At 28.0% G+C, this 17500-nt stretch overlaps 1 protein-coding gene across 7 annotated transcripts in view; it reads right to left on the reverse strand.

Annotated features, from left to right (window-relative positions):
• LOC124429034 (longitudinals lacking protein, isoforms F/I/K/T-like) overlaps positions 1-17500 on the reverse strand; it is a 284869-nt gene that overhangs the window by 40475 nt on the left and 226894 nt on the right. Inside the window, exon 7 of one of the 7 annotated variants that reach the window (XM_046973793.1) lies at positions 5309-6423. The exons of the other annotated variants lie outside the window; for them this stretch is intronic. Coding sequence (XP_046829749.1) covers positions 6014-6423 — 410 coding nt within the window. The 3' untranslated portion in view covers positions 5309-6013. Of the gene's footprint in view, positions 1-5308; positions 6424-17500 lie in introns of those variants that run through there. 7 annotated transcript variants of the gene reach the window in all.

Raw genomic sequence — 17500 nt, forward strand, 5'->3', positions numbered from 1 at the left:
GAGAGAGAAAGAAAATACACGAGAATAAGAAAGAGATAGATAGATAGAGAGAGAGAGAGAGAGAGAGAGAGAGAGAGAGGAGAGAGAGAGAGAGAGAGACAAGAAGCAAGAGGGTGTATTAGAGAATTAGAAAAGACGAAAGGATTTCAAATATTTCACTAAATTGCAATCCCATTGAATTGCAAATTAGAACAAACGTGTACGCGTCTCTTTAACGCATAATCCTCTTTTTTCTTTTTTTAAATTTAAACAATCTTTTCCATCTTTTTCCTTTACTTTTTTTTTACTTTTTGTTCATTTTTTTTATTAAGCTGTTAGTTCGTTTTTGGCCGAAAGGAGAGGAAACATACATTAAGTGTTCACTCATCTGTGTATGTGTATGTGTGTGTGTGTGTGTGTGTATGTGACTAGAATAAAATTTGTTGAATTATTTTTCTTTTTTTTTTCTTTTTTTTTTTTTTTTATAATTTTGCTTTATTTTGTTCTTTTTTTTTTGCCTTTTTCTTGCTCTTTTTTATTTTTTTTTCTTTATTTTTTTTTCTTAATACGATCTCTCATCGTAATTATCTTTGGTCCTTGATCGAGTATGATATCTCGAAATTCGTTGGCTCTCGAGAAAAATTAATGATAACGTGGTATAATACGATTATATAATATATACAGTGAAGATAAGTTTCATTAGGTATGTTATCTCTCTCCCTCTTTCTCTCTGCCTCTCTCTTTCTCTCTCTTTCTCTCTCTTCTCTGTTTCACCTTTTCTCCGACATTATATTTTAATTAAGTTAACAAATTAACGCTTATTGTATATATATATATATATGTATATATTTTTTCTTCTTCTTGTTTCTTCTTCGTTCCACAAAATCGATTTATTTTATATTCGTTTTCCTTCTTCTTCTTCCTCTTCCTTCCTTTTATTTTTTTTATTTTTTTTTTTTATTCTTTAAATTATTATTAATCTTTTTATTTCACTTCTCTCTCGACCAAGCTTTAGAAAGACACGTTATTATTTATTATCCATCCCTTCTTTCCTTTCTCCATTTATTTCCTCTTACGTTATTTTCATTTTCAATCTTTTCTTATTATTATATTCACTTATTTATTTATTCAATTTATTTTATTTACTCTCTCCCGTTTCAACAACACCCATGGTCTATGACTTACAATTTACATCGTCGCTGCGAATTTCTTTTTTTTTTCTTCTTTTTTTTTATTTTTTTTTTTTTTTTCTTTTCTTCGATATATTAAATCATATATGTATATTATACAAGGTGGGATAATAACTTCGAACAATAACATTGAATATCTTCATTTCTTTTTTTAGAGATACTGATAAACTTTGTTTAGAAAAGTCGTAGAAATAAGTAGGGGTAAAATAATAATTTTTTTTTGTACGTGGAAGTATAAAGAACATGCGAAAGTTAACTGAATTTTTTTTTTGGAATCATATGTTTTTTGACTGCATCGGTCGATATAATTTTAAATTCTCTATAAAAAAGTATTAACCAATGTAAATCGAAAAATTATTAGTTTAGGAGATAATTCACAGCAAAGATCTTTCGAATTTTTCTTCCTTCAATTTCATAGATTCGCTATTATTAATAGATCTTCTATCTTTTTTTTTAAATAAACAAAATAAAATTTACACGATTATAATGAAATTTTCGATGTTTTCATTATAATTATGTTCCTATTGCGAAAGAAAAGAAAAATATCAATTTTAATAATTATTAACAAAAGTGATTTTATTATAACGATATTATTGCAATATTTAAATAAATAAAGGATAAATTATGCTTGAAAACGGCGTTGGTTTCAAGTCTCTACGACTTTTCGTTCCGAAGATATCGCCTTCGAAAGATTTCCATTCATAAGTCGCGTAGCACAGCTGTTCGTAGTAGGAGTAGTAGTAGTAGTAGTACGGTCGCGTAAATTCTCGGAACTTATGTAGGTCAGTGTGTCGCCGAGTAGATATCAATGAAATATAGGTTAGTGGGTCAATTTCAATGTCTTCTATTTAAATGGGAATATCTCCGGAACTAAAAGTCGTAGAGACTTGAGTGAAATATCATTTTAAAGGGGAAAATGTTCTCCATTTTTTCAGCTTATTGTTTATAAATAATAAACAATTTGTTATAAACAATTTTTATAAACAAATTCTTGCGAACTAAATTCATCCTTTTTTTTCCCACGAAATAAAAAAATTCAGATTGCGACTAATTTATAAATTTACATAAATTATTAAATAATTAATAAACAAATTATTTTTTTTTCAATAAAATAAATTTTGTCTCATTTAATAGCTACTTCTACTAAAAGTTGTATAGCAACCAAAAACATATGATTCTCTTTAGAAATAACAAAGTTAACCTTCATAAAAATTATAACTATTACATTATGGCTTCCACAATAACGTATGTTTTTTGTTAAAAATTTCTCAAAAGAAAAAAAAAACAGGAAAAGAACGAAGATATCTCAGTTGTAATCACATTTGATCTAAGTTATAATCCCACCTTATATATATGCATATACATTTATGCATGTATATATATATATATATATATATATATATATATATATATATGCATATATATTTATGAAGGTATATATGTACATATATACATATATATTACCGTGTATATTATATATATATAGATATATATGAATATGTACTTTTTGATTCAAATATATTCTCTATCTTCAATATCTACTTTTATATAAGTCGTGGCCGGCTTAGGCCAGCTATTTAGACTAGACGACTCTACTTTATAATTAGAAATTAATTAGAAGTATAATAATCGATCATTATCGGTCGACAATATTAGTCGAAAGATACGATCGCTAATTTAAAATTCCTTTGTCATGGAGTTTGCTCTCGGAACAACAAAAAAATGAGATTTATTTATTTATTTATTTATTTATATATATATATATTTTTTTTTGTCAATTTCTCCTTCCTTCTTCCTTCTTCTTCTTTTTTCTTTTTTTTTTCTTTTTTTTTAGATCGTCTTTGGTCTATTTGGCGTGTAACTCTTATTATTATTATTATTTTTTTTTTTTAATTTACTTTTTATTTCTCCAATCGGAGATCTCCGTAGATATCTCCTCTGTCCTCCGCCCTCTCTCGCCCTCCTCACAACTGATTCGATTTAGTTTCTTCTTTTCGTTGATTTTCTTTTTTCTTCTTTTTTTGATTTAGTTTTCTTTTTATTGTTTTTTTTTCTTTTTTTTTTTTTTTTTTTTGTTCTCTTTTAATCTCTTCACTTGAGAATTTCTTATGCTACGGCTTTGCTAGAGAACTATAAATCAGGGGATTAGTGTTAATAACAGGATTCGTTGTTTTGAGCCTGTTTGTGTGAACGATCGCTTAGTATTAGTAGAAAAATAATCGGCGCTCGTAAAATTTAAGAATCTCTATTCGGACTCGAAGAGATTTTCGAGAAGGCGATCGAATTTTATATCATCATTTTTTTTTTTCTTTCTTCTTTTTAATCACATTAAACAACACATTAAACACATTAAACGAACGAAAATGTAAATATATACATACATAAGTATGCTTTTTTTTTTTTAACCACTAAAACGACTAGGAATGAGCCATAAAATACCCAAGCGATTTTAAAAAATCAATTGATCTTATTTCGTGACATTTCAAGGATTTTAATTTTTTTTTGTTTTTTTTTTTTTTTTTTTTTGTCAGATCTTTAAAAACTACAAGCCTAAGAATTTTTTTTTTTTACAATCTGAAATAGAATTAGTCCTAGAAATTCTGTAAAAAAGTAATTGATTTTTATAATTTGCTTAAGAACTTTTGGCTTATTCGATCTATATTTAAAAAAGAAAAAAATATATATATATATATATATGTATATATAAATTTTACGGAGATCGTGAACGAGCGTGACTAGATAATCAGTATTAAATTAATACATAAATAAATATACAAAAGTTAGAAATAATTTTTTCATCATTTTCGAAGAAAGAAAAAAAAGTAAAAGAAAATAGAAAAAAAAAATAGAAACGAAAAATAAAACAAACGCGCGTCACATTTATGTCTCCGTGAGTAAATAAATAAATGAATGAATGAATAAATAAATAAATAAATAAGTAATAGACGGACAAGAAAGAAAGACAGAACGAAATAAAGTAAAAAAACAAAAAAAAAAAAAAAAAGAAGAGAGAGAAGAAAAAGATAAGCGTACGGGTTTTGCATCTTTCTTTTCCTCTCGAGTTTTTCTCGTTCGAGTCTATTAAAATATTCAACAATGCGATCAATTAGATCATACGCCTTAAATATGTATCTCATTAAAATAAATATCCAACAACAAGTTGGTTGGCTGCTAAGTCTCACGTCTTTCGTGGTGGATCTACTAAATTTTTTCTTTTTCATGTGATTTCTTTTCTTTTCTTTCCTTTTTTTTTTTTTTTCTATTTTCATTTCAGTTATCCATTTTTATTTCCTTCTCTCTTTCTTCCTTTTCTATTTCTTTTTATTTCCTTTGCCTCCTTCGTTGGCCGTCGTGGGCCGTACTTATCATAAGGCCCAAACTAGGATTTTCGTATTTTATCTATGTCCCCATATATTAAATTAGATATTTAAAATGTTCTTCGAAAATAACAATATCAGAAATAGCTTAATATAATTTTGGCAAAATCAAAAAATACTTTTAGTTATTCATTTGATTATTCTTCATTCTTTTCTTCTGTTTTATTTTTTTCTCCTTCTTTTCTTTCTTTTTCTTTCTTTTTTTTTTATTTTTATTTTTTTTTTTTTGTAATTTCAAGCCCAAAATTAAAATTTGATGTTACGCCCGGAGCCTTCAAAAATACAAATATTAATTTTTTTTTCTTTTCTTTTTTCCTTCCTCTTCCTTCGGTTTACGCGCATCGACACACTGATTTTTCTATTCTTCACAATGTTTCACAAATGCTTATTATATTTATATATTTATATATTTATATATATATATATATATATATATATATATATAATGTGTGTGTGTGTTTGTGTGTTTGTGTATACGTTTTGATAACGGATTACAAAGCAAAAGTAAAAGCGAATAATAAACCGCAATTGCAGTTATAATTATATAATATTGTCTCACGATAGAGTGCTACTTAAATTGTTTTTTTTTTTTCTTTCTTCCTTTCTTCCTTCCTTTCTTTCTTTCTTTCTTTCTTTCTTTCTTTTTTTTTTATCTTCTACTTTTATTTTATTTTATTTTATTTTATTTTATTTATTTTTTTTTTTTTTTCATTTACTTTTATTAACGAGAACACTTTTCCTTTTTCTTTTCTTTTTTTTTCTTTTTTTTTTTCTTTTTTCTTTTATTTTCTTTTTTTCTCGGCCTCTCCAATGTTGATTCGGTATTGTTGCTGGTATATCATTTCTTTATACATACATACATTACTACGGCTACCCGTTTAAAACGTCCTGTTATCGATATAACGACTTCGTCGTATGGCACAACGAGATAATAATCAGAAAGATAATCAGATGGCTGTCGAATGATTTATGATTATCATTAAAATTGAGAGAAAGGAATGGAGGTTAATGGAAAAGGAGTCTTCGCGGAAAAAAAAAATATATATATATATATATTCTTTAGGGAGGAAAAAGAAAAAAGAAAATATTCGCGAAAGTATTCCCACAAATTCTCTTTTAACATTGCAACAGAGCACCATTGTTGTCGAAGAAGAAAAAAAAAAAAAAAAAGAAAACAAAAAAGTAAACAAGAAAAACAAACAAAATTTGGTATTAGAATGTTTCTCGATCTCTCTCTCTCTCTCTCCCCCCCCCCCTTCTTCTCGTGATCGCAGTCGACAAAACAGAGAGATCGAGGAGAAGATAATGAAACCAAAAAAAGGAAAAATGATGACGGGCCACGGCGAGGTGTAAGGGTTTTAAGTGGCGGGATAGGGTGGGATAGGACGGGGGATTATAAATGAAAAAAAAAGACAAAATGTTCTTTTAAAGGAAGGAAATACGGAAAGTCGATCGTAAAAACGATCTTCAGGCTCTTTGATTGAGCGCAGTTGCCGCCGATTGGGCAGACTGTACTACGTCGACATGACGATGATTAATATGGGCCTTTAAATTCCTTTCGTATTTTGAACTAAACGCGCAATGGGGACAACTGAATGATGGTGCCTTACCGCACTCGTACAATATGTGTCTCTTAAGTATATATGCATTTTTATAACTCTTGCCGCATCTCGAACAATTGTGACGACGATCGTGGCCCGACGTTTGTATGCTACCCAATGGACGATTGTTGTTCCTTCCAGAATGTCGTCCAGGACAATGGAGCCTGGCACGTCGCTGCGGGGTCAATGGTGCTGGTACATCCTCGCTGCTATTCCTCGAGGATGTTCTACGTGTCCCAACACCCTCACCACTCCAACCAAGACCAGCGAAGAATCCTGAAAAATTTATAAGCAAAGGGTTCGACGAACCGATATTAGCCATCTCGATTAATTAGATTAATTTTCATCACTCCGATCTATGTACGTATGTATGCATGTATGTATATATGTATGTATGTATGTATGTATGTATGTATGTATGTATGTATGTATGTATGTATGTATGTATGTATGTATGTATGTATGCGTTATATCACGTTTTCTTTTTTTTCTATTTATGTTCTTTTCGCATTTTTTTCCTGTTTTTTTTTTCTATCTTTTTTCTTTTTTTTTTTTTCTTCTTTTCTTTCTCCACTCTCCCACATCTCTTCCTTCTCCTTTGTTTTGTTTTGTTTTATTTTGTTTTGTTTTGTTTTGTTTTGTTTTGTTTTGTTTTGTTTTGCTTTGCTTTGCTTTGCTTTGCTTTGCTTTGCTTTGCCTGGCTTTGCTTTGCTTTGCTTTGCTTTGCTTTGCTTTGCACGATAAAAAAGGGCCGGGCGGGCTGGCGGGCTGGCGGGCTGGCGGGCGGGCGGGCGGGCGTTCTCTCTCTCTTTCAACAACGGCGCGAGCCATGCCAACGAAAAGAAAAGAAAAAAAAAAAAAAAGAAAAGAACAGAATTGGAACAAAGAAAAAAAAAACACAAGGACAAAAAGAGGATTGTAAGAAGAAGAAAGAGAAAAAAAAAAGTAAAAGAAAAAGAAAAATGAAAGAGAAAAATAAAATTGTATAAAGTAAACATACAAAAAAGGTAGAAAGTCGTCAAGCTTTTAGCAACAACGAGCATGTTATATATTGGGCATGTTCCAAGGTTTGTTGGTTTGATCGGGCATGTTGATTGTCAAATTGGATGGTCCTTTAAAAAAAAAAAGTAGGGGAAAAATAAAATATATATACATATATATATATATATATATATATATATATATATATATATATATGTATATATATATATATACGTATAATACTTTTGGGATTGTAATAATAGCTATTTCTCAATCGGACAAAAAAAAACGTGCCTGAAGAAACGGAAAGCTCAGGAGACAATTATAAACGACGATTAATCAATCATTCATCACTTCATTGTCTCTCGAGTCCTTATCTCCGATTACGTATATATGTATCTATGATATTTATGTATGAATCTATATATGTATGTATGTATGCACGTATGTATGTACGTATATGTATTTATGTATCTATGTATAATCTAAGGTTTCAAGTATTACGGGTTATTATATATGAATTTCTACTTTCTAGGGTGAACTAATTCAAATATATGACACAGCGTTCATTCCTAAAGAAATATAAATTTCTTCTTTTCGATAACAATGATGTTAACTATAACGTATTATAATGTTTCATCATATATATAAATATATATATATATATATATATATATTTTTTTTTTTTTATCTTTAAAACTTAACACCTGATAAATCGTAAATTTCTTTGTTCTTCGTTAAAGGACACAAAATCAATTGATCCAATGTATGTACGTAAAAAAGTACTTTGAGATCGTCTACAACAGATCACCATAAGTCATCCCTTTTTTTTTTTCGTGTTATTATTATTATTATTTCTTTTTTTGTTTTTCTTTTCTTTTCTTTTCTTTTCTTTTCTTTTTTTTTTTTTTTTCTTTCTTTTAGTTAACCAAGAGATCATCACCAACGATGAGAATCTATCCTTCCTTCCTTCAAAATGATCTCTGAGCCATCGTGTTCGTCCTCTCGGACCTCCTGAAACTCAAAAGGAACATACGTTATTAAAACGAAACTATTTATTACAAGGCAAATATAATCCATGATTATGATTAAAGTTAGGTTCTTCGTTAATTTTATTTTACATTTTATTTTATTTATTTATTTATTTATTTATTTATTTTTTTTTTTTTTAAATCATCAATATCCAATCTCTTGCTTTTCTTTCTGTCAATCCCGATAGAAGTCATTGCCAGCTAATATCCCTCGATGATTCTTCACGATGATATATACATACGTACGCGATTAAAGTCCTTTTAACAGTTGAAATTATCGATGTTGTCCAAGTTGTCAGTTGATACGTTGATTAATCCGGAACACCGGAACACCTGCGAAAAATTCGTTCGATTAGTATGCGGAAGAAGTGAACATGAAGTGTTGCCTTTTAATTGACGTATATAATATATTTTTCTTTTCTTCGTAATTTTCTTCTTTTTCTTCTTTTTCTTCTTCTTCTTCTTCTTTTTCTTCTTTTTCTTCTTCTTTATAAAAGGATATCCTCTTGGTAATATCCAAAACTAGGATGAATCCTGTTAATGATACTCCAATGTGCAGGGATTCTCAATCTCAAATGTTTCATATATCCTTTGTTACTATGTATACAATTGGCATACTCCTTAATACAAATAGACAAGATATATATTTATATGAATGTGTGTAATAAATTGTACATTGATAAATTACAAAGAGTATGTCCTTCGAAATATTATTAGATTCGTATTTCAAGTGCGTAATCGAAGAGGAGAACCAATGGAACAAATCCACAATTATTTTCTTATTTTTCTTATCTTTTGGTTATTATGTTTTAGCGCTAATGCACACATTGAGAATCCCTGCACTAAGAAACGCGAGAGATATCTATAATATCTGTTTACGAAAAAGATAAAAAAAAAAAAAAGGAATAAAAGAATGTCTTTCTTGAGAAAAAAAAAAAAAAAAAAGAAAGAAGAAGAAAAAAGAACCAACAGACAAAACCCCAAAGGGAAGAACGTGTTTGTCTTTCTAGGACTTTATTTTGCTCTATAATCGAATACAAGGCTCTCTACAAATTGACAAAAAAAAAAAAAAAACAAGAAAAGAATAGAGAATAACGAAGAAGAAATAAAAAAAAAGGAGGAAAACAAGCGCTTTGGAATGTTCGAAAGATCGAAAAACGATATAGGTAATATTTACGTGTACAAATATTTTTTAAGAAAAGGGAAACGAGAAAGGAAGCACAACGATAAAACAAGATGAGAGAGGGACTTATAAAATGAGAATTCTTGTCTCTCTCTCTCTCTCTATTTCTCTCTTTCTTTCTCTCTCTCTCTCTCTCTCACACACTCATTCTCTCTCTCTCTTTCTCTCTTTCTCTCTCACTAACTCTCACTATCTCTCGGCTTTTTGTATAAAGCAGGTGATATATATATACATATAATATATATATATATATATATATATATATATATATCACTTACGAATATGTATATATTTTTTATCGATTTTAGATATTTTCTTTTGTTTTGTCGTTCTTTCCTTTTTGCGTCCCATTCTCTCTCTCTCTCTCTCTTTGAGTATATATATGTATATATATATATATATATATACATATATATATATACTTTTCTTGTTTATTAATATTTCTCTCGGTCTCTCTCTCTCTCTCTCTCTCTCTCTCTCTCTCTCTTTCACTCTCATAACACACACGAATAGAAAAGTAAAGCCAGTTGACAAGAGGCAGCGCGAGAGTAAAAGTTGAAATATTATTATCGTTATCTTTATCATTAATTATCATTATTATTATTATTATTATTATTATTATTATTATTATTATTATTATTATTATTATTATTATTATTATTATTATCATTATCATTATATCATTATATCATCATCATCATCATCATCATTATTATTATTATATTAATTAATATAATTATTGGCTAATCATCGTCATACAAATCTTTTGTCTTTAACCTTCAGTTATTTTCTTCTCGATAAAATGATACAATTTGTTTTACGCCTTTAACGTGTCTCTTGTACGTGTATGTATGTCAAATACGTGATATATATATATATATATATATATATGTGTACATGTATATGTCTATTTATTATAACGTAACCCGTTAATCAAAAATGTATTTTGTACATATTTTCTGTATATGTGATCACGTGTGCGTATACTATTATCGTATGATACTTCGTCTTCTTCGTGTATATGTATCTTTGCGCGCGCGTTTCTAAGTATATGTTGTACGTATATGTATGTTTGTGTATGTGTACGTGTATGAGTATAATTATATTTCGAGAGGCTAGCAAAAAGTATTTAGAAAGATTATCGTTTAATCGTGTAATCATGTTAATCATTATTTTCCTTTTTTAAATCTAAACAGTAAATAATATACTTACATATATATTTATATATATATATATATATATATATATATATATATATGTGTGTGTTTATTTATTTAAAGAAAAAGAAACATGTAAAGACAAAATGAGAAAAAAATAAAGAAGATGAAGAAGAAGAAGAAGAAGAAGAAGAAGTAGAAATAGTAGTAGAATAAGAAGAAGAATAAGAATAAAAATAAGAATAATAATAATAATAATTAATAATTCATCAATCACGTTCGTTGGCAAAATACATGGCGATAAGAAATGTTACTAACGATTACAAGTTAACGTTACGCGTTCGAGGCGCTGAGCGGAAGTTATAATTATGTTCGTTTTTACGTGCACTTCCTCTATCTATCTAAGTAACTATCTATCTATTTATTTATCTATATATATATATATATATATATATATATATATATATTTGTTTTTCTCTATCATCTCTCATTCTTTTTTCTTGTACACAAAAAAACGCACACACAAGACACGCATACAAATATTACACGCATGCACAAAGCACGGTTACGTTGCACATTTGTTCGTTTAATGTTCTCTCACTCTTACTTTTCCGATTCTTTTTTTTTGCGTTTTTTTTTTTTTTTTCTTAATATTTTATTTCGTTACATTATTATTTTTTTTTCTTTTTCTTCATTATTGTTACTATCCTTCCTTAATTCCTCGAATTTTTGATTATTTATTTTCATTTTTTTTTTTTTCATTTTACTGTTTTATCACGCTTCGATTAATTGCCTTAATCAATATTTCGTTCTTCTCTACTCCTTCCTTTACCTTCCGATTCATTTCTCATTTTCTTACTCTCTCTCTCTCTCTCTCTCTTTCTCTCTCTCTCACAAACACACACAAACATACGTATGCACGTACACACATACACACACGCACATTATTCTTCTCATTATACAGTTCGAATATAGCGCTTGTACATACTAAATAGCATATGTAGTATTTTAAAAGTTAAGAGTGCGAGACGTTCTAATACTTTTTCTTTTTCGTATTCTTTTTGTTTTTTCTTATTTTTTTTTCTTTTTTTTTTTTTTCTATTATTATGATATATACATATATTTAAGTATATACGTTCACTGTCCTCTCTCTCTCCCTCTCTCTCTCCCTCTCTCTCTTTTTTATCTTTAAGATTGGCAGAATAAAATTATAAAAAAAAAAAAAAAAAAAAAACAAAAAGAATAAAAAAGAAAACAAGTAAGGAAAAAAGAAATATTAATAAGAAAATTCAATCGGAACTTCTCGCACTCGATAACTTTTCTTTTTTTGTTTTATTTTCTTTTTTTTCTTTTTTTATTTTTCTCTTTCTTCCTACCTTCCTTTCTTTCTTTCTTTCTTTCTTTCTTTCTTGCTTTTTAAATTTATCACTAATAATATACGCGGATAATTGTACTGTTTACACACGTCTAAATAAAAAACGCATAGAAAAAAGGAACGGCGCTGAGGAAGGAGCAATATACATACATACATACATATATACATATATATATATATATATATATATATATATATATATATATATCCTTGGATATTTATAATCAATCAATTAATCATACAATTAATTAATTAACTAATGAAAAAGAAAAAAAACGAGAGAGGTAAAAGAAGAATTATGCAAAAAAAAAAAAAAGAAAAATGAAAAAGGAAAAATAAGAGTACGACACTATATATATATATATATATATATGTATATGTATATATATATATATATGAAAATAAATATATGTATATAAAGACTGGAGTAGTGTAAAAAAATTAATCGCAAGAATCACATTGTGTGGCTATTATAGCGAGTGAGCCGAGGAAACAATAATTGCGAAAAAAAAAAAAAAGAACAGAACAATATGATTGGCGTGATTATAGATCGAGCTCCTCGCGATTTGGGATATCATTTATTTTTCTTCTTCTTTTTTTTTTTTTCCTTCATATTCTTCAATCCAATCGTTCGTCGATGTATTCCGATCAATATCGATCATAGCCAAGTGGAAAATCATAAATTAATGAAAAATCTCACTAAGCTTTCGTGGAATGGACGCTGTAAAGAACGTCGCAGTAATACATACTTAAATATACTTGTGTCTGTGTGTGTATGTGTGCATATATATATATATATATATATATTTGTTTTAATATTTATAATATATATACTATGTATGTATGTGTGTGTATGTGTGTATGTATGTATGCGTGTATATACTTATATATATATATATATATTTATTATTATATTATACGTATAAAAAAAGGAATCAGAAAGATCGATCGAAGTTCGAACGAACGCGATTGGATCGGAAGGTAGAAAAATATAATTAATAAAATAAAAAGAAAAATACATAATACACAATAATATTAATAATAATATTAATAATAGTAATAGTAATAGTAATAATAAAAAAATAAATCGTGAGAAGCTCGTCGTTATTATTTGATCGATTATTAGATCGATATAATGTGAGTTGAGTAGAATACGTCTTACTGGCAGTACAAAGGCGAGCGATCGAGATTAAATTTAATTAAATTTAATTCCTTGTTCCTTTTTTTTTCTCTCTTGCTTTTGCTTTCATTCATTTAAGCGTGAATTTATAAAATAAATATTTTTCCATCTCTATCTCTCTCTCTCTCTCTCTCTCTCTCTCTCTCTCTCTCTCTCTCTCTCTCTCTCTCTAAAAAAATATCACTGTGGTTTTCGAGACACGCGTGTGCTTTAATATATCAGCTGATGATACCACACTCGACACGCGTTAAGTCGACGATCTCTCACGTCGATCGAGCGTCGATCAATTAATTTAATTTTCAATCTTTATAATTTTTTATCGTTTTCCTTTTATATTCTCGATCTTAGAAAATATCTAAATTAACTAGTAACAATAGCGAAAGATATTTTATATATATATATATATATATATATATATATATATATATATTTCTTTTCTTTACGTTCGTTCAAAAAGAAAAGAAAAGAAAATTCGATCGAGAAAATATAATATTAAACAGACCAAACGTGAAAGTGAATGTCGACGATATGCGTGTGTGTGTGTTACCATTGCATATATAGATTAGTTATATATATTATATACATATATATATATATATATATGTGTATATATATATATATACATATATGTATCTAGGCAAAAAATGTATATTCACACAGCTGGACGCGCCCAGCGCCTCTCGTGTCGCTTCTCTTTTTTATTTAATTAATTATTTATTTATTTATTTGTTTGCTTTCCTTTCATTGTTTTACCATTTTTTCTTTTCTTTTTTTTTTTCCTTTTTTTTTTCTTCTCTCTTTCTCTCTCTCTCTCTCTCTCTCTCTCTCAAATTAATCTCGTCTGTCTGTTTTGTTTTTTGTTGTTTCTAGCCTAAAATCTACGTCGTATTTAGAAGGCACTTAATACAAGGCTTCTTCGGTTGTAAAACTCTTACACTCGGTCTTCGACTTTCATCGCCTAGCTCGACACTTCTTCATCGTTAATATGATTAATTAATCGATTTATTATAACTAATTAAATTTAATTAATTAATCAATTAACTCGGGGCGCTCTTAATTTATATTACATGTTTGCGTATTAATTTTTTTTCTTTTCGTTCATCTGTCGCCTTTTTTTTTCTCGCTTACATTTTGCTTCTTGCTCTTTTCTATTACATATGACGATATAAAGCGTTTCGCAAAAATGCTACAAAAATAGCCTAAGGACTTGATCGGTGGTGGTGGTGGTGGTGGTGGTGATATAGGTGGTAGTGGATGGTCGAACTTTCTTTACAAATTATTATACTCTCTTCCTCTCTCTCTCTCTCTCTCTCTCTCTCTCTCTCTCTCGCATTACTTTTCTCTGTTTCTCTCTTTCTCTCTTTTTCTAAATATATGTCTATCTCTTTCTCACATTTACACTATTTCAATTACACGTATCAATTAAACACAGAGACATACAAACACAAATACATACACACATTCGCACTAACAGAACTCGCTCATGGAGTTTAAAACGTTGCACGAGGTCAATTGCAATTGATGATGAATCACATATTCTATCTCCAATAATTTCAATAAACCTTTATCTCACTTTAATTGTATGTATTTATTAATATTTCTTCTCTCTCCTTTCACTCTCATATTCATCGCTCGGTCGAAGTATACTTTCTTATCTTTTACTTTTCTTCATTTTTTTGCAATTTTTTTTGTAATTTTTTTCTTTCAAATTATCGTAATCGTCGTTTCCTTTTCTTTTTTCGAATAATTTCGAGAATTTTGAATCGAGATCATCGAGTCATCCTTTCTTTTTTTTTCCTTTTTTTGTTTTTTTTTTTTGTTTTTTTTTTTAGATTCAATTTAGAAAAATTGCGCGTTCAAGTGACGAGAAAACTTTGAAAAATTTTTTTTTAACAAAATTTCTTGTTTTGAAAAAAATAACAATTGTTTTCTCTCTTTCGAGGTTCTAAACTAATTAACATATATATATATATATATATATATATATATATATTAATGATGATAATAATAATAAGAAGAAGAAGAGAAAGAATAATATATTAATATATAATAATTATAATAATAATAATAATAATAATAATAATAATACATATAATAATACATATAATAATATTATATTAATTTAATAATATAGAATGTAGAAAATATAGTAATTCTTTTTGTTTTAATTTCATCCAACAATTTGCAATGACTTCAACGATCTCGACCGGGTTGCAAAATTTGTCAACGATATAATTTAATATTTAAATTTACATTTTTGATCCGTGAGGACAAAAAAAAAAAAAGAAAAAATAAAAAATATTAATAATAATAAACATAATAAAAATAATTTTTCTCTCACTCGTTTTCTTTCTTTTTGTCTTTCTTATAGAAAAGATCACGGATAAACGAAAAGAGCGAGTACCTCTGTCAAACAGAAGTGCCAAGCTTTTAATATTATTCGTAATAATAAAATAATTTTATCTGTAGAATAAATTTTAATTTCTCTTCCTTTTTTTTTTTTTTTTTAAATTCTTTTTAAATTTTTTTTTCTTTGTTGCAAGTTTTTGACATTGCGTGTCGGTAAATAAATTTTTAAATTTTCTCTCTCTCTCTCTCTCTCTCTGTATCTATTTCTATCTCTTTCCATCTTTCTTGCCATTTCCTTTTGTTCCTTAAGATCTAAATAAAATATTTCTCGTTAAATATTTCTAATAGTCTGCCAAATCATTTCACGTAATTTCTATTTATAGTTCCTTTCTTTTTTCTTTTTTCATTTTTTATTTTCCATTTGACCGAGCTAATTTTATCACACAACGTTTGTCTTTTATCCATTTTCTTCCATTTTTGTTCACTTTCATTAAATTATTTATTATATTATACCAAATATAATATGTATATAAGGAATATATAGAAATATATATATATATATATATATATATATATATATATATATATATATTACTTGCCCCATCGATTATATCGGCAATAAATTTCGATTGTGCTCGTCTACTAACTCTCTCTCTCTCTCTCACACACACACACACACACACAATCTTACATACATCTTTTATCTGCATTTTCTCTCTCTTTCTCTCTTTCTATTTCACTATTATGAAACTTTATCATTCATTTTCATTCATTCGTTTACTTTCTCTCTCTCTCTCTCTCTTTATCTTTATCTTTCGTTTCAACAACAATGGGCTTACATATGTCGAAATATTAAGGCCGAAAAAAATTGCGATAAAAATCTAGATAACCAATTTTTTAAATTCCCTCCCTTCCTCCCTCCCTCCCGCCCTCCCCCCTCTCATGCGGAAATTTGAAAATGAACTTAAACTCTCGACAGCGCGAATCCTGCTCGAATAATAATATTAATAATAATAATATTAATAATAAAAGTGATAATAATAATAATATTAATAATAATAATAATAATAATAATAATAATAAAAATAAAAATAATCTAAATATCTACCTATCTCTCTCTCTCTTTCTCTCTTTCTCTCTCTTTCTCTCTCGTTAATTTTGTTTCTCGTAATTTTATTTTTCTTCGAGCTATAAAAAAATTTTATACAATTTGTTCGCCCATATGCAATATGTACCATATGCTCTCACCGGGTTTATATATATATATATATATATTTTTTTTTTTTGTTCTTTCTTTCTTTTTTGTTCTTTTTTTTTTTATTTCTTTGTTCCCTTTCCTTCTAATAAATCATTCGCGCCCGTATCTCAGACCCCCCATCACACATTACGAATTGGAAATAAACGTCCTGCGTTGTCCTTTCGAATGCACTAAGATGAAAGTAAGTATTTTTTATCCCCTTCGTAGTATAAATTTTCGTAAAATAATAGAGATATATTATACAAAAAAATAAATCGCCGTATAAATTTTTTCTCATCTCTCTCTCTCTCTCTCTCTCTCTCTCTCTCTCTCTCTTTCTTTCTTTCTTTCTTTTCATCCCTTTAAATACCTGGATGTCAATGCAGTGCATTTTGTACCAGAAAAAAAAAAAAAAAAAAAAAAATTACAAAATAATATAAAATAAAACACATCCTTTTTGCACCTAAATTCACTAAACGCGTAAAGCTTCCAAAACGTTTTTCGTCCCTCGTCACCAATCTCCGTGTTATTTACTTTCTTTTTCTCTTTCTTTCTCTCTCTCTCTCTCTCTCTCTCTCTCTCTCTTTCCCTTTTTATTTATTTCCTCCTCCTCCTCTTACTCGATCACGATCCAGCGCGCGGATGGAATTAAATATGTAATTAGCATCTAAAAATATATAGTATCACACACGATTTTTTGCGCATATAAGAAAGAAGAAGAAAAAGAAAAGAAAAGAAAAAAAAGAATAACAATAAAGGAAAGATAGAAAGAAAGGAAGAAAAACAGACAAAAAGAAAAAAGTGGAAAAGTCAATTTTCCTTACACTTCTCTTTTTTCCCCCCTTTGCTATTTTTTTCTT

This window comes from Vespa crabro, chromosome 14, assembly GCF_910589235.1.
Source record: "Vespa crabro chromosome 14, iyVesCrab1.2, whole genome shotgun sequence".
Lineage (NCBI taxonomy): Eukaryota > Metazoa > Arthropoda > Insecta > Hymenoptera > Vespidae > Vespa > Vespa crabro.